Here is a 24,596-nt window from a genome sequence, read left to right as displayed (position 1 = left end):
TCTGTGAATGTGAATTTTAAGAATTTGATTTCAACTCGTGTTCAATCAAGTAATCGTGGGATTTAATGTTTTTGAAGAACGTTAAGGTGATTTAAAAACCTATAAGAATTCGCTTTGTGGATAACTTTGAAGATGAATACATTTACGTTGCTTGCAATCTGCGTTCAGTTTGTACTGGCTGTCCTTGGCAGGCATCACAGGTGAGAAAAAGATTATATCTCTTTCAAGAGGTAATCATTTATATTATATTCTTTTCGTTGTTCTATTTTCATCCCTTCTATTTTTTATTATTTTCTCTTCTTGTCTTTATTCTCTTCTTGTCTTCTGTCACTTCTTTTCTATCAATTTCTTTCTTATGATTCATTCCTTCTTCTTGTTCTCTTCTTTTTGACGATTATATTTTTATTTGCTTTTTCAGAGACAGTGGTTTTCTAAACCACGTGCAGCTAGTGCACCAATTCCGATGTTCTCTGCCTCAACCGAGAGCTGTTCCGGTAGAAGATCTCTTGACTATAGGTCCTGGACCCGACGAAATCTTCTATCCTGCATCCACAGTTCTAACACGTTGCGCGGGGTCAGGATGTTGTTCCGATTCTAGACAAATCTGCGCCCCAATCGAGACCAGGAATGTCAGTCTCGTTTTCATGGTGAAACATCGCATCGATCAGCAACGGGATCGTCATCATGAAATTATTCATGCTCTAGAACACACTAAATGCGCCTGTGTAGATGAGATCCTAGCTGCAAAAAATACTACGCTTTAAATGTGAATAGTGGTCTTGAAAATAAAAATTCGTAACCTGAAATCAGATTAAATCGAGTTACGCCGAGAATTTACAAAGACCGGGAACGAAGGCTTTGTTTCTGTGATATTTTCGTTGTTTTGTATTTCACTTTTTATAATAAACTTATGCTACAATATAAACTTACTGTTGATATAAACTTATCGTGTAAACATATCAGTATATTAATAGTAAAACAGTGTTATGAATAATTTATAAATGCTTTGCATATTCCTATATATTAACTAACTGTAAATATTTTTAAGCAATTTGTGTTCATTGACTCATTGATACTATGAGTAAACAAATAAATAAATAAATGATTCCTACTGACAAAATCTTGAAATATCCGATTCGTCCATCATTATTCTTTTATGTTAAAGTATTGTCTGGCGACATGAAGATCGCGTTTTATACTTTCGTTATTCGGGTCTAATTTCAAGGCAGCTTCCAGTTCGGGGATTCCATGCTGCGGTGCAGATAATTTGCAAAGAGCAGCACCCCGACGAGCATGACATCTTGCTCTCGATATTCTATTACTTTCGCATTTTGGTTCCATCAATTCCAGTACCTACCGACAAAGAAAATTGCGCTCTATTCCTATCTGTTGCATATAAACTGAAGAAACTCTCATTACCGTGGAACAGTCTTCGATACATCTGTAATAATTTCCAAGAGCATAATGTGCAGCGGATCTATTCACGTAGAGCGCAGTCATCTTATTGCTAATCTTAATTCCGTATGTGTATGCGTTAATAGCAGCCAAGTAGTTCCCTACTTTGAAGAAGTCACTGCAATATATCAAACAAATTAATTGAATTATTAATACATAATGTGTGTATGAAATGCATTGTTCTCAACATACTTGCCCTTATCCTTTAACCATTGAGGATCTTGTTCTTCAGGACGGAGATCTTCTTCAACGAATCCGGTTTTCCTTCTAGCTTCCACTTGCTTCGAGAGCCACTAAAATAAATTATATATGAAACACACAAGTAATTAAATATATCAAAGATGTTTCATAATAGCTTTGCATAAAATTAATTTTCATAGAAATCGCTAACAGGAAATTAACTTTCATTATTTTTCTGTAAATTTAACTTTTTTATAGTACTTTTTTGTAAATATGTATATTTGTCATATAATTTATAGTTGCAGATGTGATAAACATACTTCCTGTTCTTCAATGTGAGAACTTTCTCTGGCAGGAGTGGGAAAGGCCCTTTCAGAAAAAGTTACGTTAATGGTGCCACTTTTTCTGGGAAGCGGTATTGTCTTGGAAGGTTCGTTGAATATCTGATTCACCTTGAAATATCGGACTTTCAATACCTTGTCAATCAAATTCTGACCTAGTTTCTGTTTCTTCGTTTTCGCATCAAATCTTTGTAAAGATTTCTGATCCATTTCTTTGACTAAAGGTGTTGTTGAAGATTTGTGAGCTGTCATTTCGTAATTAGATTCGGAATCTTCAGAATAACTGGAGCTCTCTTCAAGATCAAAACTTTCGTTCGAAGCTGATTTTTTCATTTCTATAATATTCGTTTCCTTTTGAAAATATTCATTCGAAATTGTTTCTGTTTTCAAATTCATTTCATCGATTGATTTTTTTATTTGAGTTTCTTCAGTAGATAATCCTTTAACAATTGATTTTTTCTTAAGATCCTGTGTAGCAATTAATTCTTTTTTTGTACATTCTTCAACAATCGGTTCTTCCTTTAAATCTTCTATAACAACAGGTTCGCTTGCCTGTTTTTTTACCATATTTATTCCTTCTTTCATTTTTTCTCTTTCATTTACTTCCACACATTGCACAATATTAGAATCATCTTTGAACCACTGAAGTGGTGGCCTTATGAAAAAAAACAATTACTTAGTTATATACAATGATATAATATAATCAAACTGGTATATCTTAGAAAAAAATTCTTAAATTTCAACAAATTTCTCCAATACATTCATTAATTATTCTGATATACTTTTAATATTTTTATGAATGTCAATGTACCTATATTCTTTTCTATTCTTTTGAGCTTTGCCGGAAATGTTTTGGAGAATTGGTATTTCTGCATTAGACCGCCAATCTTCGAAATCTCGCATCGCAGCTTTTCTATGAGCATCTCTTAAGAATTCTATCTTGTTTAACGTCTGAGTATCCAAATTGATTTGCGCTTTAACAGCTTCTTTTTGAAGATACTGACGTTTCTCTACACGTTATGAGCAAAAAATATTGTTTATTAATTAATGGAGCAGCAATTAAGGAAAAAGAAATTGCTTCTTTTTCCTTTTTAAAAAATTAAAATTTTAATAGATAGATAATTATATCTTAAAAACTTTGAGAATTAATTTTATAAAAATGAGAATATTTTTATGTTAATTTAATTATTTCTTTACGTGTAAGAGCTTTATAATTAATAAATTATTTATCACTTTACCGCTTCTAGATTTTGCACGATTTTCTGCAACGTTATGCGTCTTTTCTAAAATTCGATTTCTAAAATCATGTTTTTGCTCCTTGCTGAGGTTTCTCATTTCAAGACATGGCCAATCGTGAGTTATATTTTCTTTTTGCAAGGAGAAAATAGCTTCGTTATCCGTAAGAACACATTCACTTTCTTGTTCGAGCACATTCTTCCATAAAAATAACTCCAGGATGAAGGGAGATGAACTAATCTGCAATGAAAATTTGTCATGTTAGTCCGGTGAATTTTTTACTTTAAGTTCTTGATCTTGCAACGAGAACGAAATAAAAAATAATTCCCGAATTATCTAAGGTAAGAAAATTTTGCTTAAAAAAAAGAATGAAACAATACCTTTACATAATTGTCCATGACGAATAAATCCACATTTTTAGATCGATTTTTTAAGGGTACGTGTATTATTATCTTCTTCTCTGTCTGACGCCATTGATAATCCTTGATAATTATGGCCGGCATCGATCTTGAATTTTTATAAATGATTCGATTCGATACAACTTACTTTCCTATTCGCTTCATATAACGCTATATTGATTAAACAAGAGTATCTAGGCAACTACACAAAGCAAATACGACTTCTGTTATAACTAGATATTGCACTCATTGCGCATTATATACTAAGGTCAAAAAATGACGAAACTCCAATTTTACGTATTGTACGAATTACTTTTAATTAAAACGTTCAAGAGTATTTGTTGACAATACTTTTTTAGACATATTAAAAAGCTGCCGTTTCGCATGTAACCCATCATTATCATTGTCATCATCATCCTCGTCATTATGATCTACGATCATCTTCATATCATCTCTTCGTTATTCTAATCATCTATCCATTTATGATCAACAATCTCAAATCAATAGGGACTTATACACAGTTCAGATCATACACGATCTAACGGAAACATTAAGAAAAACGTGTGATAACAATTCTCGGAAAGAAAAGAAACGTTATCAATACGCTTCCGAAGCTCGAGATATTTGTAATGTAAATTCAAATACATTACAATTTGTCATCAGCAACCAAGTCACATTGCATATATTGCTAATACTACATTTTAAGAAACATCCTTTACTTTTACAAACTTTGCAAATTATCGTTATGACAAAAATTATGCAACATGACAAGTTGATATTTCGTAAACACTCATTAACAACTGTCAGTTCAATACACATGTCGTTGCACAGCTATTTTATGACACAATTATATCTACGCAATGACATATATCGAATAAATAATTGTCAACAAGCGCATATCGAAATACATGTGTACAAAAAATTTTGAAGAATCTCGTTAATCGCTTTGTAATTAGTTAGATCGTATATGAGGCGCTCCTCGAAGTTACATGATTAAGTGATCTGTCAAAAATCGGCTACAAAACTTATGATAAATCAGTCGGTTTTGCGAAGAGTCCGTCTCTAAAAAACGGAAATAAACAAAGATCCAGAACTTGAGGATCTGAAAGGTCGTGCAGCTAAAAAGAAACGCGGAAATGGATCTGGCTGAAGAAACAAAGAATCTAAAAATATATGAGTGAAACAGATTGATTAATCTGATTCGGATTGAACGATCAATTAGAATATTCGGATATTTGAAAACATATAAAAGAAATTACGTGTTTGGGGATATAAAGGTTTCAAGTTGAAGAACCTTAATTAAAAATCCAAATTGTGCCAGAAGTTCGGAGGTCCAAAGAATTCTTAGGAGTCAAAGATACAAAAACTTAAAGTCCTAAAAATGAAAGTTGCGAAGAGAATCTGCTAATCCAAAATTGTTAAAATGCAAAGACTCTGAATTGCAGAAATCCAAAGATCCAAGAACGGAAAATTCTAATCACACCAAGTTAAAAACATACCAGGACCTCAAAATTCCAAAACTCTAAGAAACCCTCAATACCTAGATATCCAAAAATCCTAAGTGAGTGTAATGAAGGAAATATTGAGGAGAATAAAAGCAAAATTTAACTATAGACAATCGAAGTGCAAAAGGATCGGAGTACCTTTGATATTTTGTCAGCAACTAACGCATTACAATTCTCATAAAGAGACACGGGTAACACATCTGTTCCCGCGGTTCGTTGTGAGTATAACAACAAAAACAACAAGTGCACGTCGCAGTTGCTAAGTAATGGAGGACTTTGATAAGGACTTACGACCATGAAAATTCAGAATTATGCCTCGTAAAGAGTAGCATTATGACACTAATAGTCGCTATTCTTCGCTCCGCGATCTGACGCACTCTCTCATGTACACTCTCGCACACACACGCATCCACACAACGTACACATGTATTAATCGTTTCACCAGTTACAGTCATCGTTATTAATCGTCGCTCAGTACATATGTATATTTACACAATATGCCCAGAATTCAACATTTCTTCTCTGATCACTCACGGTGAAGCGTTTTGAAATGTTCAAGACGGAGCATAAGAACTTGAACGCTACTATAAATAAGTACGCGCACAACGGTACGCTCGTCTCGTGTCTCTCTCTCTCTTTCTTTTCTTCTTTCTTCGTTCCTCTAGTGAGGCTTTGCGTCAATAGAGCAACATCCATCTCTAAACAGCCTCTCACTACTGTTTGGGAGGATTTTTCCCAAACACGTGAGTAGCTTGGCTGTTCGACTTTGTCCTACTGTTTGTCAGCATCTTTCGCGATTTGTGTGGAATGTTCGACACCAGATGTCCTAGAATTTACAGCGACTCTACTCACAGTAGCACGACAACGAAGGGAATTGTCTTCGAGCCTCTTCCGCGAGCATTCGACAATTCTGTGGTAAATAATCGAGCGAAGGATAATATAAATTTGCTGATTGACATTTGTCTTAATACGACAAGGGTTGCCTTGAGCAAATTTGGAACAAATAAATATAAATTAGAAAGACATGTCTTCTCTCTTAGTTATAAGGTAATTACAGTAAAAGTCTGTGATGTATATAAAGCGTCCCTGATCAATTATGTTGTTCTTTCAAAGAATGTTCTTGCAATGATCAATTGCAACAAAATATTTTTTATAAAAAATGTTAATATTAAAAAAATAACACTGCAGAAAATTCTAATTATTTAACAAAAAAATGTTTTTCATAATTATAGAATACTGAAAGATAACTGTAAAAATTTCATCTTGAAAATGTATAAAGGCTTAAAAATCTAACATTGATCAGGAATGCGTCTTTTAATAAGTAATCAATAGTTAATTAATAGTTCGTTGAGACGACGCATTTATATAAAATTGAAGAAGACGATTACATTTAAACGACTATTTGAAAGATCGATTCTTCGTCGTGAAAAAAGCGTCATTAAATGTGATCGTAAAAATAAATACGGGAACAATGCTTACATGACTATATATAACATGTATGTATAGTAATATAAAAGAGCGTATTCTCTCTTAAGTGACACGACGTTTTATTACACATTTTCCGCGCTCTAGGCGACGCGTTTAATGCTTAAAGCGACTCGCAACTTGATTTTTCTCATAAGAGAATATTTATTAAAGCGTTTATTAAAGCGAAGATCGAGCAATCGCATTTAGAGTTAAACGCGCGACTAAAACGCGGTAATTTAACTAAATTGCTCAGGTTTTTACACACATTCACACGCACACACGCACACACGTTCGTTTTTAAATAGTACTAATAACTGAGAAAAAATACTTAATAGTGAAAGTTTAGTAAATATGGCGATAACAAGTAAATGCAGAGGCGCTACACGTGGTCCTCGTTTAAGGAAACGAATTGTATTTGAATAGAATTAAAAGATCTCGAAGAAAACACCAAAATATATTAGGTGTCTCAAAGAGGCAATTGAAATTATTAATCGTAAATAATAATGATAAATTCAGCCATTAGGAATTAATTTGAGTAATTATGATCTTAGTTATTACTACGAAATCGTAAAAATCAATTATAAATAAAATTTAATGAAATATATTCCTGCATTCATTAAAACCAATTTAAATTAAAAGGATTATCGGAAGTTAACAATTAATTTTTAAGATGAATAATAATCCTTTTAATTAAAATTAGTTCCTAGTAATAACTGAGATTAAATCACTATATATTAAAAGTTATTATTATGTGTGATCGTTATTATTAAACTATAAATTATGTTATAAATAATTCATATAATAATAATTGGATATAAATTATATTTGCTTAAACTAATATTTCTAATACAATTTGCAATCAATAACTTACTATTAACTTGATATTATTCCTTAGGAATTATTTGATATAATTATGAGTCCAATTATTATTAAAGGAATTATTCGAAATCATTGTGAATTATTAAGAGAAATCAATCACTTTTTTAGAAAGAAATAATTGGGCAAAAACGACTATATGTCAGAAAAGTACAAATACAAAGGGTTAAGTCTTAATAAATACATAAAACCCTTTCATTGTCTTGATGAATATGGCACTCGATTTTAAAATACATGCAGATTTTTAGGTGACACCCTGTACAAAATGGACGGCGTCATTTCTAATTCCACATTCATAAAAAATTCTTAATTTTAATTGCTTAATTCTAAGGTTCACTATTTCACTGTATTTGATAGATAAAAATAACAATTACTTCTATTATTTAATTTTAGTGACATATTATGTCCTATAGTTATCTATTCCAAAAGATAACTACATATATTTTCAAATTTCCCGAGGAAAGTTTTTAAGTAAAATAATTCTCTTAGTATATATTCTAAGGAAAACAATTTTTGCCTCCAAATTTTGCAAGCAAAAATTTCTAAGAAATATATTGTTTCCGCAGAAATATTTCAAAAGAGAAACTCTTCTGAAAAATTTTCTAAGTAAACATTGATTTTGTCATATTTTTCATCGCGAATTAGAAATTGATTTTAATAAATAATAAAAGACTTTCATGAAGGTGTCCAAACTTTCAATTCTTTGATAAACATATAACTTTAACTCGCATTTACTTTCATTTATTATTTTCCGCGGGAAATTTGTTACCTAACTTTTTCAACAAATATTACTTCTTAATAAATTTCAAATTTCCCACTTTTCTTCATTTACCTCCTTTGAGACACCCTATATACCTCGCGCTCACAGGATTCGTAATATTCTACCGAATATCTAGTTAATACCAAACGCGTCCATCTTATTCGTAAGCTATTTTTTCCGTGCAGCTTTTTCTGCTTTTCGTCGCATTCGTTCAATTTCTTTACGCTCCTTACGCTCACGATCGGCCTGGGCCCTCAATTCTTTCAATTTGCGCTTCAGATGAGCTTTTGCTTCACCATAAACTCCCAAAGCCTTTAGCTCTCTTGATTCCAAACGTAGCAAGTTGCTTCCGTTGATACCACTGTCTAAAAATTGTGGAGAATAGCGTTCCAAACCGATTCCCGTCAGCCATTGGCAAACCTGAATATATGTTTCTCTTTTTAGAAGTACAATATTGAAAATAGGAATGTAAAATAGGAAAATATTTCCTTGTAAATTTATAGGACAAATTCAAATAAATAAATAAAAAATTGGTATGATAGCTTAAAGAAAAAGAGAGGAAGGATAACAAATGTTAAAAAAATTTGTAAGGCGTACATAATATCAATTTTGTAAATCTAAATTTGTAAAGTAATTGGTAAAAATAAACTTTTATCGTAAGTCGTTATTTTATTTTTCAATGTTTTTTTTTTTTTATTAAATACTCACTTGCTCTTTGGACCAATCCGTGACCGGAGCGTTCTGCCAAAAGTGGGACTTCTTGTCACCTAAACCAAAGTCGCTCAGTTGAGCGGGCAACCAAACTGCGCTCGAATCTACATTGATAATGCATGCATGATGGAAAGTGCATGTGGCAGGATCTTATTATGCTATTAGTAATCACTCTATCAGCAATTAATCACTACTCAAATTTCTACTATATATTCACATTCTATTTTGTTCTATTAATTTTACTATTCTTTTTATTCTATTTTGGCGTTTCATTATATTTTGTTTCAAATGCATAAAATGAAAATTACATTCTACTAAAAAAAATACTACTTGCTTTGAGTAGACAAAATTTTTTTACTTAAAAATACAAAGTAAGATTTTTAAGTCAATACAGCAAAATTGTATTTAAATAAAGTGTTATTGATTATGCACGTGAATTACAGAAAATCAGCAAAAGAATTTATTCTTGAATTCCTTTATTTTATACTGTAATCTCAACTAATTTTGTGAACTCTTTGATTTTAATTCCTGATTGAGTAATTGAAAGGTTAGTGCTGAAATTACATTAGTACACGTAGAATGTTTAAAGTACCTGCAAGGCTACCAGCTTTCGAAGGACTAGGATCGACAGCTGGAGGACTCACGGAACCACCAGAAGACAAGCTCGATGGAGAACTTCCTGGATGGTGCCAGGGAGCTCCTCCACTGCCGATTAAATTTGACGGAGGAATCGATACTTTCTTCACTGAAAGCACAAGTTTAGCTACACCAAATTACTTCAGTTAATAAAGTAATACTGCCATCTAATTAACTCAAAATATTATTATTTTTTTATTTTAATTTTATTATAAATTTATGCACATGGTGTAATAATATGTTCTATTTACCTCTTTGATTAGCCTCGCTAACAGCTTGTCGTATCTCCTCTACAAGATGATGCGTGACTATGGTTGGATCGTTATTATGGGGATTATTGAGATCACTGAAATCGCCAGAGCTCTCCCTCGAGGAATCATTTCCGCCAAGTCGCTTCTCTCTCTCGGCTAAAACCTGCTTTAGCTGTTCCGCCAATGATGCGGGAGGTCCGGTTAAAGCTATATAAAAGAGAATATTGATTTTTATTATATACTTTATTACCTTACTATCATATCTTACCTGCCAGTAAATCATTTTCATCTATTATATTTTCTATATATTATCTATCTATTATCTATATATTTTATTATCTATATATTATCTATCTATTATCTATATATTTTCATCTGCGTAGTTAATACATAAATAATGCGTAAACAAATATTGCGCGATCTAAAGAAAGAGTAAAGCTGTTTGTTCAATATTAAAGTGTAATTATTTAATATTTGTTAATTTTTATATAGTTATTTATCAGAACATGAAACAATTTGTACACTCCTTTTTATTAATTTTCTACATTCTAAATGTTATGACAGATAACAGTCAACGTATTGAAACAAATACAATAACATACTTTTTTGTGATTGAGGCCAGCTCTGCTCGGTCATCGCTCTGACTTGCGAGCTGATGGTGCTGTGTCTAATCGCCGTAGGATGTATGGGATCCATGTGTTTCCCCTTGAGCGAGCTGATGGATGAAGTACTAGAGTAAGAACTTAGGTTGGACTGCTTAGAGGTCAAGTCGTTGGGCGATCGGCTGCTGTTGTCCTGCGAAGTAAGTTTTGAAGAGGAATCGTCGTCTGTGTTGTCGCCCGACTCGTCTAATCCATAATCCTGAAATTGGAAAATTCATCAATTATTAACACAGACACATACATGTGTATATTATTATAAATATAAAATCATGGGCAATTTATTTATAACTTTCGTCATTTGTTTATTTTTATTTCCGATTCTTTATTTTACTGTCATTATCAATTTACATAATCATAGCGTTATAGATAACAATTAAAAAAAAATAACATACCGAACTGCTATTGCTGAGACCTCCAGATCGCTTAGGTAGTTGACGATTGGCTAAACCACCCCTGCTAGCAAGCTCTGCCTTGCTCTTGCCGGCAGAATTATCCAGCAAACGATGAGCCGGTACAGCACGATCTAATTCTTCTTTCACCGGCAGTGGTAAAGGCAATTTTCTTTCTACTGTTGCAGTTTTGTCACCGTCGTCCGGGCTACTGAGATCAGAGGTCTCTGTGTCGGAAAGCTGACAACTAGTCGACGAAGGCGGCGGTGGTAGTTGTCTGCGAGAAAGCTGTGGCGTCACTATCCTGGCAGTAGTATTGTCGTACGGCAACCGTACTGGCAAGCCAAATCGTTTCTGAGTATCGGTCAGCTCCACTTCCAATGTGATTACCTGAAATTATTTTTTATTCATGATTTTTATTATATACGTTCAAAAATCAATTCCTACTTTTTATCTTGACACATCTAGTTTAAATTTCTCAATGAACAATAGTATTTTACTAAAATTTAATTACTCAAGTGTTGAACGTACTCTGTCTTTGAGACTTTTCACCAACGCATTATACTCCGTGTCCTTTTCCTGCAACAATTGCTGATAAAATTCATCTCTGGCTGCGATATCTGCTCGCAACTCTCTGGCAGCCCTCCTGGCTCTGGCATATTTTTGCTGTAGAGCCGCGTTTTGCGCCGTTGCTTGGGACAACATATCCCTGGTTGCCGACAAGTCTTGGCGAGCAGTACCCAAGGCTCTCTCCGACTCGTGAAGACGTAATCCTGATTCCCGTAATTTAGCTGCATACTCTTCGCTACCTGCTCCGCTGTTTTCTAATTCCACCAGCTATTGAAAACATGAAACGAAAATTACAAAGTTATATAAAATGACAAATTAAAATTACATAGATTAGAATTATAAAGATAAACTTATAACTATAAAATTGTATATAAATTAGAAATATAATAGATATTATACATACTGAGATTTATACAAACTGAGATTTATTGATTAAAAGAAATGTAAAGGGATAGCTAATATAATTTAAACAACAGATAATATTGATAATTCAACTTTACGCTATACTATATTAATTCTAATTTTAATTTTATATATACTACTCAAGACCTACGTGATTATAAAAATATACATATCAATATACATATCAATATACATATCAATATATAGTTATAAATTAAAAATATTATACACAGTATATGAAAGAAAGGATATCATGCAAGGGAAATTTGTAAAGATTATATAATAAGCATATAAGAGCATAAGGAAAAATAATAAGCAAAAATTGATAAAATTGTTTTTAAACATTTTTCAAGAATATATTTTATACTTTATATATTAATACTCCGTTTTAAATTAGTTCTAATTAAAACGTCAGTTAATTCAAACAATTATATTATATATAATTAGATATAATTACTTGAATAATTTTGTAATTCAATTATATAATGATGAGACTGAAAAGTATTTAAATGACTGTTACAACATCAAGTTACCTTCGCTTTGAGATTTTCGACTTCCTCGTCCGCTATTGCAAGTTTATACTGACTCTGCAAGCAACCAATGACACACACAGCGCATAAGCGAAACAAAAATGAAAAATATCTACAAATGTACACTGTGTGATTGTAATATATATATATATATTATATATATACACGACACACTCACATATACATACGCATAACTGTGCACACGCTTACCTCTTTTTCATACATGAAAAATCCATATATTGTTTTCGAACAAACATGATCACAGCACACAAATTCAAGATACAATCGACAAAAAGACAAGATACAGTGAATTAAAAAAAACAGTGTTAGAAGCAATATTTGCAGACAAAAACTCGCGTGTTTCTACTAATATGCCACATGGAAGAAGTACAAAAGTGTATGAAATACCTCCTGCAGGAGTAATCTCAGACTGTCTACATCATTCTGTGTAGTAGTAGTGTGTGGAGGCAGGGACGAGCTAAGAATCGGAGATCGGCTGCGACTAGAAGGCGACAGGTAATTTTCGATGGGACTGTGAGGTGGTTCTCCCTCTGAGCATGATGACAGCACTGGCGAACCAGGAATTCCACTTATTCCGCTGCCAATAGAAATATCCTCACTCCCTCGTTGACCATCGGGGGAGGCATCAGAAAAGTTTAGTTTCCTGTTCGCAGATATATAATGTTTTCTTAAATAGAGAAGAAAACAGTGTGTTGTTTGTCGAAATTACGTAATGCTACATAAATTACAAAAATCATTATTCCCTCAGTACTCCAAGATGCCTCAGGCACTCATTGGAGTGGCCAAAAAGTGTCGTCACAGAATATTTGCGAGCAAGGATATTACCATCATCGGGAACGCAGATCGTTTCTTTTAACAACTTAACATAAATTTAACATAAATCGATTACTCACTTAGCAGCGTTCGCTTGTTCTCGTTCCCTATCCGCTTGAAGACTTTGCTTGATCAACATCGCCACTTCCGAGTTCTTGGGATCTTTTTCTCTACCGATAACAAATCGTACCAATCCAGAAGTATTCCTTAAAACGCTAGCGGCATACGCTTGAGTTACGCCGACCAAGCTCTTGCCGTCCACCTCGACAATTTGGTCATTCACCTGGATACGACCTTCGCGCGCGGCCGCACCCTGCTCGGTGATGGTCTTCACAAAAATACCCAGCTTCTCCAGGCCAGCGTCAGCACCCACACCCATTCCAATTATGCTAAGACCCAATCCTTCCGGCCCTTTCATTAACTCTACTGGGAAGACCTAAGTTAAGCAAATTTTTACCTTTTCATTAGTATTATAATATAACATTTCTAATTAATGTATTATGTTGCGATTCTGAGTTTAAAAACTTCTTTATAAAAGAATTAAATTCATTTTCTCTCATTCTCTAATTAATTTTCGCTTTTTTAAAATTAAAAGAAAAATTAGAAATATTGTTAGAGATTACCTCCATCTTCTCAACACGCTTTTCCAACTCGTACTCAGCACTGGCCGCCACAGGATCTACGTCTTCGTTGCGACGATCATATTCATTTACGGAGTGCGTGGAATAAACACGCATAGGACCAGAGTCGAAAGATACTTTAGTCGTTTTCTTAACGGGCACGGTGGACGGATAATCTTCGTCATCGTCATCAGATTCTGGAATCCCTGCGACCTCCATCCAGAAGTGGCCATCTTCGAAATAATGCACGCCATTCTCTACGAGAACCTGTTTAAATATGCATATGACGTTAACAATTCAACTTAATATTAGCAATTCATTTCGATTTCTTTGTTAATATAAGAGATAATATTGATAATATTGAGAAAGGTATTTTTTATACTCAAAAGAGGCTAATCTCGACAAAACGAAATTATAAACATGTAATGCCTTTTCTCTTCTATAAATTTAGACTTGTTCTTCGACTTTTTACTATGTTTATACTTTTAACCTAATCAAGAAGAAAAGTTAGAAAGAAAAAATGATAATGCATTATATATTACAATTTTCCCTGGAATTGGAATGTAATCGTCTTGATGTTCTGTTTCAGTGTCATCGTTGGTTTCATGGGTGTCGTTCAAACTGCTTACAGAACCCAGTAGTCCGCTCTCGCTTCCTGTTACTGATCCCACTTGACTCTCCGTTAACGAATCTATTGTCAAGTCACTGCGGGACCTATGAGTTAAACTAAAATAAAAATTTAATTATAGTGGATATGATAAACGACAGGAATAGGTCGTCTTAGTTCAAAAATCCTAGCAACAATTCCAACAATCCCAAAAGTCCAAGGAACTTAAGAATCCTAACTGGTCCAGAAAATCGATAAGGATCCAAATATATTCGTGTAATCGGAGCCCAAAAATCTACTATGAATAAATATCATATCATATGTTAAAAATACAATTGCGACCATTAATAATGGATCCCTCGACGCTTATAAACTATCTTATTAATCCATAATTAATTATATGAGTACTATGTGAAACATATCGTTAAGATCGTTAACGAAGGGAGAATAAGAATGAAACAGCAGGGCGCAAAAAAGGGACACGCAACAAAAAAACATGGAAAATAATCTCGTTCACCTATAATCGTGAGTGGCGCTATTGATAAGACTGGAATCAGGAGCAGACAGGACATCGGACAGCCAGTCGGGCGTGTTGTCCTGGTCGTCTCTATCCCTGTCCTGTCCTTCCTTATCCTTGTCATTAGAAATCCCGTCACCTACTGCATCATCTGCACCGGTGGGAGACAACAGCCTCGCGATCTCCTGCGCTTCCTCGTCCGATAGCAGCGCCGAACCTTGTCTAATTTATGTTTCGAATCATTCACTTGGCATTGCGAATCGAATTACGTGATCGTCAATAATGAATCAATTTTGTTATTAAATGGCAGAAGCAGTTATATCGATTTAAACAATTTTTCATGTGTATAAAATATATCTTTACATTAAATATCTCATTAATATCCGACTTAAGAAACGCTTTCACGTTTAACATAAAATTTAAACATTGTGTAATGTTAAATGTCAAATTAAATTAAAATTATTACTCGTAAAATATGTGTATGTGTGTGCGTGTTTTATTATAATTATATGCAAATATTCAATAAAAAATAACTTCTCATGAAATAAGACTTTCGCGAACTAAATATTAAATAATCTATCTTTACTTTTATCCACATATAAAATTCGTGTAATAAATTACTTGTTAATGAAATAATAAAGTCTATGATAAGTAATCTATAATAGGTAAATATAATGTTGTATAATAAATACGGAATGACATATCTGCTTCTGTTATTCACTTGCACAATTGCAATTGCAAATGTATTCACCTGATCTTCTTCTCCAGGATGCTGTGTGGACCAAGGAAATCAGCAGATTCGCATTTCGATAAACACAAACGTATTAGAATTGAAACAAAAGAAACAAAAATTATTAATATTAAGCTTTTAAATTAAACGTTACAAGTAATACATGCTGCGAAGCTGCAGCGAAATAAATATGTCGTGCCATTAAATATCGACACGCTATTAAAAATGCAATCAATTTTTTAAAGCAAAACAATTCCTGTCAATGTATCCTAGAAGCGGTTCAAAACTAGCACTATTCTAAAGACATTTCTTACTCGTATCACAATATCGATATCAATGAAATTAAGTGTTCCAAGATTATATTCCCTCATTAAAAGTTCTCATCATTTTCTCCTACATAATTTCAAATATGCAATATTCAGAAACTAATACCAACGTTATTAACAATTTCCTCTCTCAAAATACTCACCGAGAGCTCAACAGATTTTCAGCCTCATCCGGAGTCATAGTGTCCGGTGTCACGGGTGTAATATGATTGACGCTGGCCTTTGAGGGAGTCTCCAAAACGGTAGAATTATTCTGCGCTTCCGTTGTTGCACACTCCGACGAATTAACGACTGTCTTTGTGTCACTCGAGTCGCTGTCCTCGATCAAACTGCTCTCCGACGTGTTGTAGTCGTTGGATCTTCTGCCGGAATGCTTTTGTGTAAGTACATTGGACGCTGGCAACGGGGATGTTGACTGATTGTAGTTCTCCGACAGCCTAAGTTTCGCCAGCTCGGCTTTCTGCTTCTCCTGCTCCCACGTTGTCTGCGGCTGCTCAACAACACTCTCCTGCGCTTTCTTGCTCATCAGTACACTGTTTACCGCCGCGATGCACTCCTTCCTACTGCTACTGATCTCTGACTTGGACACTTCTGTCGCGTATTTCTCCTCGTCTTTGCTTTCTTTCGCAGTGAGCCCTAAATTTGCTTCCTGGCTACGATTCGTGCCGCCATAAGTCGTTTTCTCCATACTGTCCATTTTACTTTCTGCTTCAGCGAAGCTGGAACGTTTGCCGGAGACTTCTTCCCTGTTCTTCGCGATCTTTTCCCTAACGCTGATCTTAATTTGATCGTTCTTTGCATTTGACACTGTCTTCTGGCACACTCCGTCGCCGGTAGGCTTCACTTTTGCGTCTGATATTGTTTCCGTAACAGATACGGAGTTGATTTTTATTGTTTCCACAGCGTTGTTGCTATAGTTCTTTACCTGCTCCGTGCTCGGCAATTTCGTTTGAGCTTTGCACTCGGCATTGCTCGGCGAAACAACTTCTTCGCTCTGCAGCCTTTTCGAATACGGCGAGGGTACAGGGATGTCCTTGTGCTCCAGTGGAGGATATTCCTGGTCAGAACTAATGACAGAGGGTGGACGTGGACCCAGACCTGCAGCTTGAAGATCGAGGCGCACATGAGAACGTCGAATGACTGTGGTTGTGTCTATTTCGTTAAACTTGAATTGATCCTTCTCTGAGAGGCTCTCCATCTCTGAAATACAGCTCTGGTATGTAGCTGGCTTTTCCTGATCCTCTGTCTCCAAGTCATAGCTGTTGCGACCTGGATTTGGAAAATACAATTATAAAAATATTGAGATTTAAATTGGTCATTAAAAAAGATTTCAATAAGTCTATAAAGCTAAATAACAAAAAGTAATTAAAATTTTAAAGAGATTCTAAGAAAAAATTAATAAATCTATAAATAATTTTGATTTTGATAAAATGTGTTATTGTTCCATTTTATTAATAAAAGTCGTATAATATTAATAATGAAGCATATAATATAAAATGCAAGCAGCAGTAATAAATTCAGTAAAAAAATTAAAAAATTCGTCCTTCGATCATTGAAAGCGTAAAAGATGCAAAGATGATGCTACATTTTCTGAAACTTGTATTTTATGTAATAAAAGTAAAACTACCGTATTTCTAAATAACAAAAATAATAAAAATATATAAAAAAATATTAAGTAACAAAATTATATTTTTTTCTCAACATTTAACTTTCTTAATTTAATCACTTAAAAGATTTATTGAGTACATCTCAGAAGTACCTCCACAATCAATGCAAAGTAATCGCAGACACATAATTTTAAATCTTCCTCTACACAGAGGTCCAACAAATACAAGAACTTCAATTGTATAAAATGTGACAGTGTCTCATATATACATATAAACACTATTATAGTTTTTACTCCTACATTCTATCACAAAACAATGCACTTGCAAAGTATAATCATCAGGGTATATAATTAGACTTAACACTATTATTTAAATTATTTAATTCGTGTCACTTAGTTGCGGACGCGTATTAATTTTTTCGAAAACTGCATAATAAATTATTCACTTCATGTTTTACTTAATTCTTTGATTTAATTCCTTTCATCATTTTACTAACTTAAGATATAAAAGAACATATTTTGATTAAAAAACTTTTATAAAACTATACATTTTACTTCCTTAGGAGATCGTTAATCCATTGAAAAACTTGTTTACTTATATCACATTTTATCTATAATAGTGTTTACAAGCTTCCGGGCGTCTATTATCTTGATTTTTATTATTATTGGAGAAGTCACTGTAGTAATTGGAAATGTGTTCGAAGCACAACATTAGAAATTTCTAAATTCTAAAAATCTGTGAAAAGTTTCAGAGACACTTTTGCAAAGTAAACGTGGCGAGGTACGAGCGTTTTGGCTGCTGAACAAGCCACACAGTGATTTCTATAAATAATATTGTGGCACACTGGTAGGAGGAAGAGCGTGAGAAGGAGAAAAGGGGGGAGAAGGGAAATCGTGTCTGGTACTTTTACTTTTTGGCACTTTGGCACACTGCCATGCCAGTTCACGACAGCGGAAGTCACCTGGATCCACTAATCCTTTACAAAAATGTAAAAATTCATTTCTAAGTTGCTTATATTTCTAGATGTTCCTTTTTATTTCTAGATCGAAAAATACTTTAAAAACAAAATTTAATATTTAAAACAAAATAGTTTCAACGTAACTTTCACGTAACTTTCAGTTGAAATAACCTTTAGCTTTCTTTAGCTTTCCACTCAGTACACTTTTTCTATCGAGGAAAATTTATAATTTCCTTTTCGAAAGATTCAAATTGGAAGTTCTACTTAAAAAATAGAACAAACTACAAAACAACGAAAATGACCGTAGATACAAACTCACCTGTCTGATGCTTCTCCGACATCTCCTTCTCCGCCTTCTCCTCCTTGCTATCTTTGGAAGGTGAACTAGGCGAACTCATGCTGGACGAGGCGCTGTCGGTGCCTGCGGAGGAGGGCAAACCTAGTTCGGATTCCGGTGAGCGCATCAGCTCGTTCCTCTTGTCGTCGCTTGTCGTCTCTTTCCTCTTAGCGTTCGCGCTAGGCCTGGCCCAGTCGGGTCTAGGATCCGGCCTTGTTATCACCTCACCACGTGTAATTTCCGCTTCTAGTGCCTCCCTCGAGGAGGACTTCAGATCCTTCATATCCACGGTTCTTTTCAGGATCTCGTCATTCTTCGCCAACCACTCATTCCGCCACTCAGATGTTTTCGCTGGCGAATGAATCGGACTTGGAGGGCAATTTAGATACTCCGGTGCTTCTAACAAATCGCTCTCTCTCCTCGTCAACTGGGCACTGTCCACCGAAGTGCTGCTTCGAATCGGACTAGAAAGCTCGCAGTGGAGCACTAAAGATGGTTTTGTTTGTTCCGATAAGTCATTGTGTTCTTTCGTGATTGCAATTTTAGTGTCTACGATTGTCTCCGTAGCTATTGGACTCTTCGAAATCTCCTTCGAGCTCTCCACAGTCTCCTTCGGGCTCTCCGTTGGCCTGGAAACTGTAGTTTTAAAACTTGCCATTTCCTCCATAGTTGTGGAGCCCTTTGAAGTCTCCTTGGGAACGTCCGCTGATCTTGGAAATGCATTCTTGCATGTCGGAATTGCTTCTACAGTCGTTGGATCTTTCGAGTTTTGCACACTAGACACCTTCGAAGCATCTTTCGGGCTCTCCGACGACCTCGAAACTACAGGCTTGCAAGCAGGAGCTACTTCCGCAGCTAGTGAGTTTTTAAAGTTCTGCGCGGTCTTGAAAGCCTCTTTTTGACCATCAGCCGGCCTCGAGACCGACTTTGAACTGTTTTTCTGCACTACAGCGTATTCCGGCACGGCGGAGTCCTGAATCTTATCAGAACCACTGTCCTGGATTTCCTTTGAATCCTCTTGCGGCTTTCTCGTTTTCTGTACGACGGCATATTCCGGAATAGTCGGCGAGATGTCGTCGAACTTTTCTATCGTCGCATATTCTGGACTTTCCGGTAGATCCGACGGGCTGAGCGCGGCGATACTGGCCGGTCGCTCTCTTCTACCGGCTGCCGACGAATTTCTGACCGGTGGTAGCGGTGGCGGAGGTGATCGCGCAGAACAGAAACTCGCCGACCTAGCCGGGCTAGCGGTGTCGTTGGTCGCGCTCGTTGTACTCTGACATAACCCGTCGACGGACGACTGCTGCTGCTGGGTCGCGTTATGAGTTGCGTTCTGTGAGTTGAGAGACGTTTGCACCAGCGAGCGATTCGGGTCGGAGTTGTAGCGGCTTGGTCTGGTTTTTGAGAAGTGACTGGTCCAATTACGTTGCTTTTCGATCAACTCCTTCGAATTCGGTCGGCGCTCCGGTTTCTCGGGTCGTTCGGGACGGTCGTTTTCCTTGCCCAATGTTCGTTCAACCTTACCGCCCACCAGTCCAGCCACTACGGCACGCCGCTGATCCGGCATGTTGCAGTGACCGTTTTCGAAATGCCGTTCCGCGTTCAAGGCCGGCACGCTGGCACTCCACGTGCTCAGATGCTCGCGACTGCCCGGCGGAGACGGCGAACGCGGACGCGGTGATCTCGCGGGAGAGGTGCAACCGGAACCCGAGTTCGCCGAGCTAGAGCGAGATCGAAGACCATGCAAGTTGTTCGGTTTCGTGACTCGCTCCACACTGTGGATTAACGAAGTGTGTGATTCGAATTTTATGAGTAAAAATAAAGGACAACAGAACAAGATTCTTTGAATAAACATTGGCAAAGTTAAATAATGGCCGGTATTCATAGTCGAATCTTATTTCAAGACCATCTTATGTAATGTCTTAAGATGCGAATACGGCTCTGTGATTGGTTTAAGACATCTTAAAACAGTATTTAAGATAATCTTAAATATAATATCTGACTATGAATACCGGCCAATGTAATAAATGATCAATAGCAAAAGAATTTCATTAAAAAAAAATGATTTAATTTTGATTGAGATAACATTTATAAATTTCAAAATCTTTACATATATTATATAAATAATATAATTGTAAACAAATGCTTACGGTCTGCTCGTTTTATTCTCTTCACCAAGTTTTTCGAAGAGAGCACGTGCATTGTTGAAGCGTGCCACATGGCTTTCAGTCCTGACTACTGTCACTTGCGTCGGCGACTCCTTCAGCGGAACAGCTGGTTCCTTGAAACCATCCGATAGGATATTATTCGTTCTGTGGCTCAGATTTTCCAGCTGTGGCTTGGACTGGAAAATGTTCGCGATGGCTGACACCTTAGAACCACCCACTCGTTTCTTCTCTTCTACCGTTGCCATGTTTAGCAAAAGCTTATACAAACAAAAATAGTAACGTATTTAATACATTTTTCGATTGTTTTATAAAAATCTATGATGCATTTAGTCTCATTTTAAAAAGAAGTACTTTTTTTATTAAAAAATAATTTTAGACTTCAGATTAAATTGTAGAAGATAAAAATATGTAAAAAATAAAGAATCAAATATTTTATAATGCTTTACCTGTGACAAAAAAAGTATGTGACAGTTATGTGTAGATGCTGATTATTCAGACGTTTCAGCCCATTGTCATTCGTATAAATTTAATGCACTTCATTGCAGCAATCTATAAAGGAATAAATTGTCAAAAAAACCAATATACTAATTATAAATTAAAAGTGAAATAAGCTGAAGTATATAAAATACAAATAAAGTATCTTGTATATGTTTTAGGCTTTCAATATATGGAGAAATATGATTGGGTTGATTTGGTTTCCAAGTTAGAAATAATTTTTTTAAGTTGTTTTTCTCCTTGAAGAAATAAACTGGAATGTTCACAAAACAAATTCGTGAAAGATAAGGCACCAAACCAAAAGCCAAACCAAGTAGATATCTTCACAGTAACAAGTTCTTATATCTTTAGTCATATTCTTTTCATTCTGAAATTATAACTCAATTTCTAACAATACATAAATTATATTAAGTGCTATCTAGTATAAAAGCCACATAAACTATATATTTAAAAGATAAAATTGCAATTAATATCTAAAATATTTCAAAATTTTATGCTTTTACATCATACTAAGAACATACATTTTCTACCACTATCACCTATAGCTATCCCACATTAGCACAGTCAATTGGATTTCCTGACCTTTACAGAATTTGAATATACTCCTGCTTAAAGAACTAATGCTATACAAAAATTTTTCCAAATTTTATTAACTCTACCTCTATTAAATTATTGAAAAAAATGAAAAAATAAAAAAATTTGTAAAAGTATTTTCAAAAAATGCTTATGAAAATGCTAGAACAAAAGTTACAAAAGTAGTAATATGTAATTAAATGACATATAACTATAAAGATTATTATCATATTATAGATATGTAATATATGATATAATTGTGCTATTAAAATAACAATTTTTTTTTAAATTCAGGTACAAAATATTTAGAAATACATAAGATATGAAATAAAAATAAATAAAATTTAATATATAGATGCAAAAACATGTAAATAAAATATTATAATGAGTTGTATAAAATTTTATTAAATTTATACTAAACTATTTATAATATATTTATTTTAATATAAAATTTTGTTTATTTTCCTACTTTATTTTTTTCCAATATTTTCATATGCATTATGTAAATATTATTGTTTACATTTTTGGAATATATTGAATGAGAACAAAAGTTGAATGACAGGTATGAGATATAATATAATAGGTGGGTCTCCCTTGTCTGGGCTTCAACCCTCCTCCCATAGCACACCATGTTGCTTCAATCAATACTTGAGTGCTGTTTCTGTGGTAGAGAGATATGAAAAGAGATGCAATTTTGCATCACTCTTGTAGTCACATGGTTGCTTATGTGATAGTAGAGACATTAACTCATGTTTGTTCTGAGTCAAATAGTTTGCTACAAGATACATTCACAGTGCAATTACCTAGACATACTGGATATCTCTTTAGAAGTATCTAGAAACATATTCACAACAATATATTGGATATATTTGTATCTAGATACAAAGTTGTTTAATAATTTAATTTCTCAAATTAAATTATCAACATATAATTTAAAAAATTCAATTATATGTTTATCTTATAATAATGAAAAAATAATGATAATGCCATTATTATATATGTTCTACTTATTGACAGTAAATATCTAATTTAATATTTGAACGTTAATATATAGTAACAATATTGATTTAATTGATTTTAGTACAAATATAATCATTTGAAAATCAATGAAATCAATAAAAAAAAGTCTTGATATATACAAAAACTATAATTTCATGAAATACCTCTTTAATCGCTTACGATCAATAAACTGTACATTTATAAACTCTATATTTTCTTTTAACAATAATCAAGTAAAAATGTCAGCTTGTAACAATATGATAAAATGTGGATTAATAAAATGAACCAAATATAATTTTTATCAATCAATTTTCTTAATTCCACAATGTCATTAAACTACTCAAGCACTAATAAATATTTAACTTATTGCTTGGAAACTGTGCTACATAATTTCACTGCGGTCTTAATGAAAATATCCGCAAAAATATGCATTAACAACATCAATCGACTATTAATCGTTAAATTGACCAATATTACAATTTCACTAAACAAAGTAACTCCACAATTGTCCAATGTAAAATTCAATACTTGCCAACTACGTTACATGATTTTAATGTTTTCCCCATGAAATCAGTAAAAAAGATGCAATAAAATCTAAAATAAGAGAATCAATTGAACATAATGTGCAAATTTACCAGTCCCACAGCATCATTAAACAAAACACCTTCCCAATCGCCATTACACCCCATGAGCTACCCACGGAAGCGCCGTTTTAACGAGCTCGCCGGAGATATTTCGAGAAAGCCAATTTCGGTGTCGTCTGATAAATACGAGCTCGTCTGCCACGGCGCACTTCCTTTCACATCAAAATTACTTTCGGACTGACCCGGAAGACGATGTCACCATGTGCGCGCGAGCATCCCTCGGTCGGGCGAGCCGCAGACTTTCGCCGCGCTCGGACACGTTCGGCTTCGTTCGTCTGCACTCGGTGGTGTTCGGCGCGGCTTCGGCGGTTTACGATTCGTGTCGCGTTCTCACGATGTGACGGCCGCGACGCGATGACCAAGTTCCTCGAGTTGCACCTGTGCTGTTGTTAATGCACAGTCACCTTCACCATGTTGGCGGTGGCGAATTGGCGACACGCTGATCTCAATCCGTGATCCACACGCCTATCGATCACTACTTCGCAATTCGTCCTCCCACATCGCGATCCGCCGACGGCCACTGCCCGACTATGTCGACGACCGTGCGGAATGAATCAAGATGGCCGACCGCAATGTTTATTTCCAATATGGCGGCGAGAAAGTTTAGGGTCTCTCAAAATGTTAAGTCTATATCACAGATCGAATATGGAAGGTAGACCAATCGGGACGAAGCGAGCTAAGATTGAGATAACCTGATTGGCCGAGCAACCTCCAATGAGCTTCATGAATTCTTAGACTGAGTTCTCATTTAGGCTGAGTTCCTACTGAGCGCGTCACGCGTCGCGTTGTTGTGCGTTACGAGTTAACCAATC

The 24,596-nt window shown here is 34.8% G+C and overlaps 3 protein-coding genes across 16 annotated transcripts; 1 reads left to right on the top strand and 2 right to left on the bottom strand.

Annotated features, from left to right (window-relative positions):
- Positions 1–55: 55 nt before the first annotated feature.
- On the top strand, positions 56–804 carry LOC116840504 (placenta growth factor-like). The gene is made up of 2 exons (XM_032807312.1): positions 56–200; positions 419–804. Exons 1-2 carry the CDS (start codon positions 133–135, stop codon positions 762–764), a joined length of 414 nt encoding a protein of 137 aa, XP_032663203.1. The 5' UTR covers positions 56–132; the 3' UTR covers positions 765–804.
- Positions 805–1,108: 304 nt separating this feature from the next.
- On the bottom strand, positions 1,109–5,799 carry LOC116840492 (dynein assembly factor 4, axonemal-like). Of its 8 annotated transcripts, none has more exons than XM_032807286.1 (8): positions 5,650–5,799; positions 3,593–3,719; positions 3,215–3,452; positions 2,788–2,986; positions 1,956–2,631; positions 1,648–1,748; positions 1,420–1,573; positions 1,109–1,353 (listed from the first exon to the last, which is right to left on the bottom strand). In XM_032807286.1, exons 2-8 carry the CDS (start codon positions 3,713–3,715, stop codon positions 1,147–1,149), a joined length of 1,698 nt encoding a protein of 565 aa, XP_032663177.1. In that variant the 5' UTR covers positions 3,716–3,719; positions 5,650–5,799; the 3' UTR covers positions 1,109–1,146. The 8 variants fall into 8 exon arrangements, with proteins under 8 accessions (XP_032663177.1, XP_032663178.1, XP_032663175.1 ...); XM_032807287.1 differs by having other exon boundaries at positions 3,593–3,812; positions 5,650–5,769; XM_032807284.1 differs by having other exon boundaries at positions 3,593–3,812; positions 5,608–5,752.
- LOC116840489 lies at positions 3,902–24,342 on the bottom strand. 7 transcript variants are annotated; one of them, XM_032807269.1, is made up of 19 exons: positions 23,776–24,342; positions 21,520–21,622; positions 21,056–21,330; positions 18,888–20,680; positions 16,147–17,272; positions 15,699–15,719; positions 14,948–15,169; positions 14,366–14,549; positions 13,827–14,090; positions 13,284–13,639; positions 12,778–13,033; positions 12,373–12,426; positions 11,399–11,704; positions 10,871–11,257; positions 10,419–10,677; positions 9,817–10,023; positions 9,522–9,692; positions 8,927–9,033; positions 3,902–8,638 (listed from the first exon to the last, which is right to left on the bottom strand). In XM_032807269.1, exons 3-19 carry the CDS (start codon positions 21,316–21,318, stop codon positions 8,387–8,389), a joined length of 6,228 nt encoding a protein of 2,075 aa, XP_032663160.1. In that variant the 5' UTR covers positions 21,319–21,330; positions 21,520–21,622; positions 23,776–24,342; the 3' UTR covers positions 3,902–8,386. The 7 variants fall into 7 exon arrangements, with proteins under 7 accessions (XP_032663160.1, XP_032663159.1, XP_032663163.1 ...); XM_032807268.1 differs by having other exon boundaries at positions 23,967–24,342; XM_032807272.1 differs by having other exon boundaries at positions 8,927–8,985; positions 23,967–24,342.
- Positions 24,343–24,596: the final 254 nt, after the last annotated feature.

The sequence above is a fragment of the Odontomachus brunneus genome, unplaced genomic scaffold, assembly GCF_010583005.1.
Source record: "Odontomachus brunneus isolate Ranch 3 - 2012 unplaced genomic scaffold, Obru_v1 Obru_scaffold_010, whole genome shotgun sequence".
In the NCBI taxonomy this organism is placed as follows: Eukaryota; Metazoa; Arthropoda; class Insecta; order Hymenoptera; family Formicidae; genus Odontomachus; species Odontomachus brunneus.
This window is presented reverse-complemented; position numbering and strand designations above follow the sequence as displayed.

Excerpts from the sequence above, each read along its gene's own strand:
- LOC116840504 (XM_032807312.1), top strand. The coding sequence starts at position 133 with ATGAATACATTTACGTTGCTTGCAATCTGCGTTCAGTTTGTACTGGCT. Across the intron at positions 201-418 it reads GTCCTTGGCAGGCATCACAG|AGACAGTGGTTTTCTAAACC; the intron begins GTGAGAAAAAGA and ends TTGCTTTTTCAG.
- LOC116840489 (XM_032807269.1), bottom strand. The coding sequence starts at position 21,318 with ATGGCAACGGTAGAAGAGAAGAAACGAGTGGGTGGTTCTAAGGTGTCA. Across the intron at positions 15,720-16,146 it reads GAAAATCTGTTGAGCTCTCG|CATCCTGGAGAAGAAGATCA; the intron begins GTGAGTATTTTG and ends TGGTCCACACAG. Across the intron at positions 13,034-13,283 it reads GAACAAGCGAACGCTGCTAA|GAAACTAAACTTTTCTGATG; the intron begins GTGAGTAATCGA and ends ATCTGCGAACAG.
- LOC116840492 (XM_032807279.1), bottom strand. The coding sequence starts at position 5,570 with ATGACTGTAACTGGTGAAACGATTAATACATGTGTACGTTGTGTGGAT. Across the intron at positions 3,720-5,406 it reads AATTCTGAATTTTCATGGTC|ATCGATGCCGGCCATAATTA; the intron begins GTAAGTCCTTAT and ends TAAAAATTCAAG. Across the intron at positions 1,749-1,955 it reads CTCACATTGAAGAACAGGAA|TGGCTCTCGAAGCAAGTGGA; the intron begins GTATGTTTATCA and ends AATTTATTTTAG.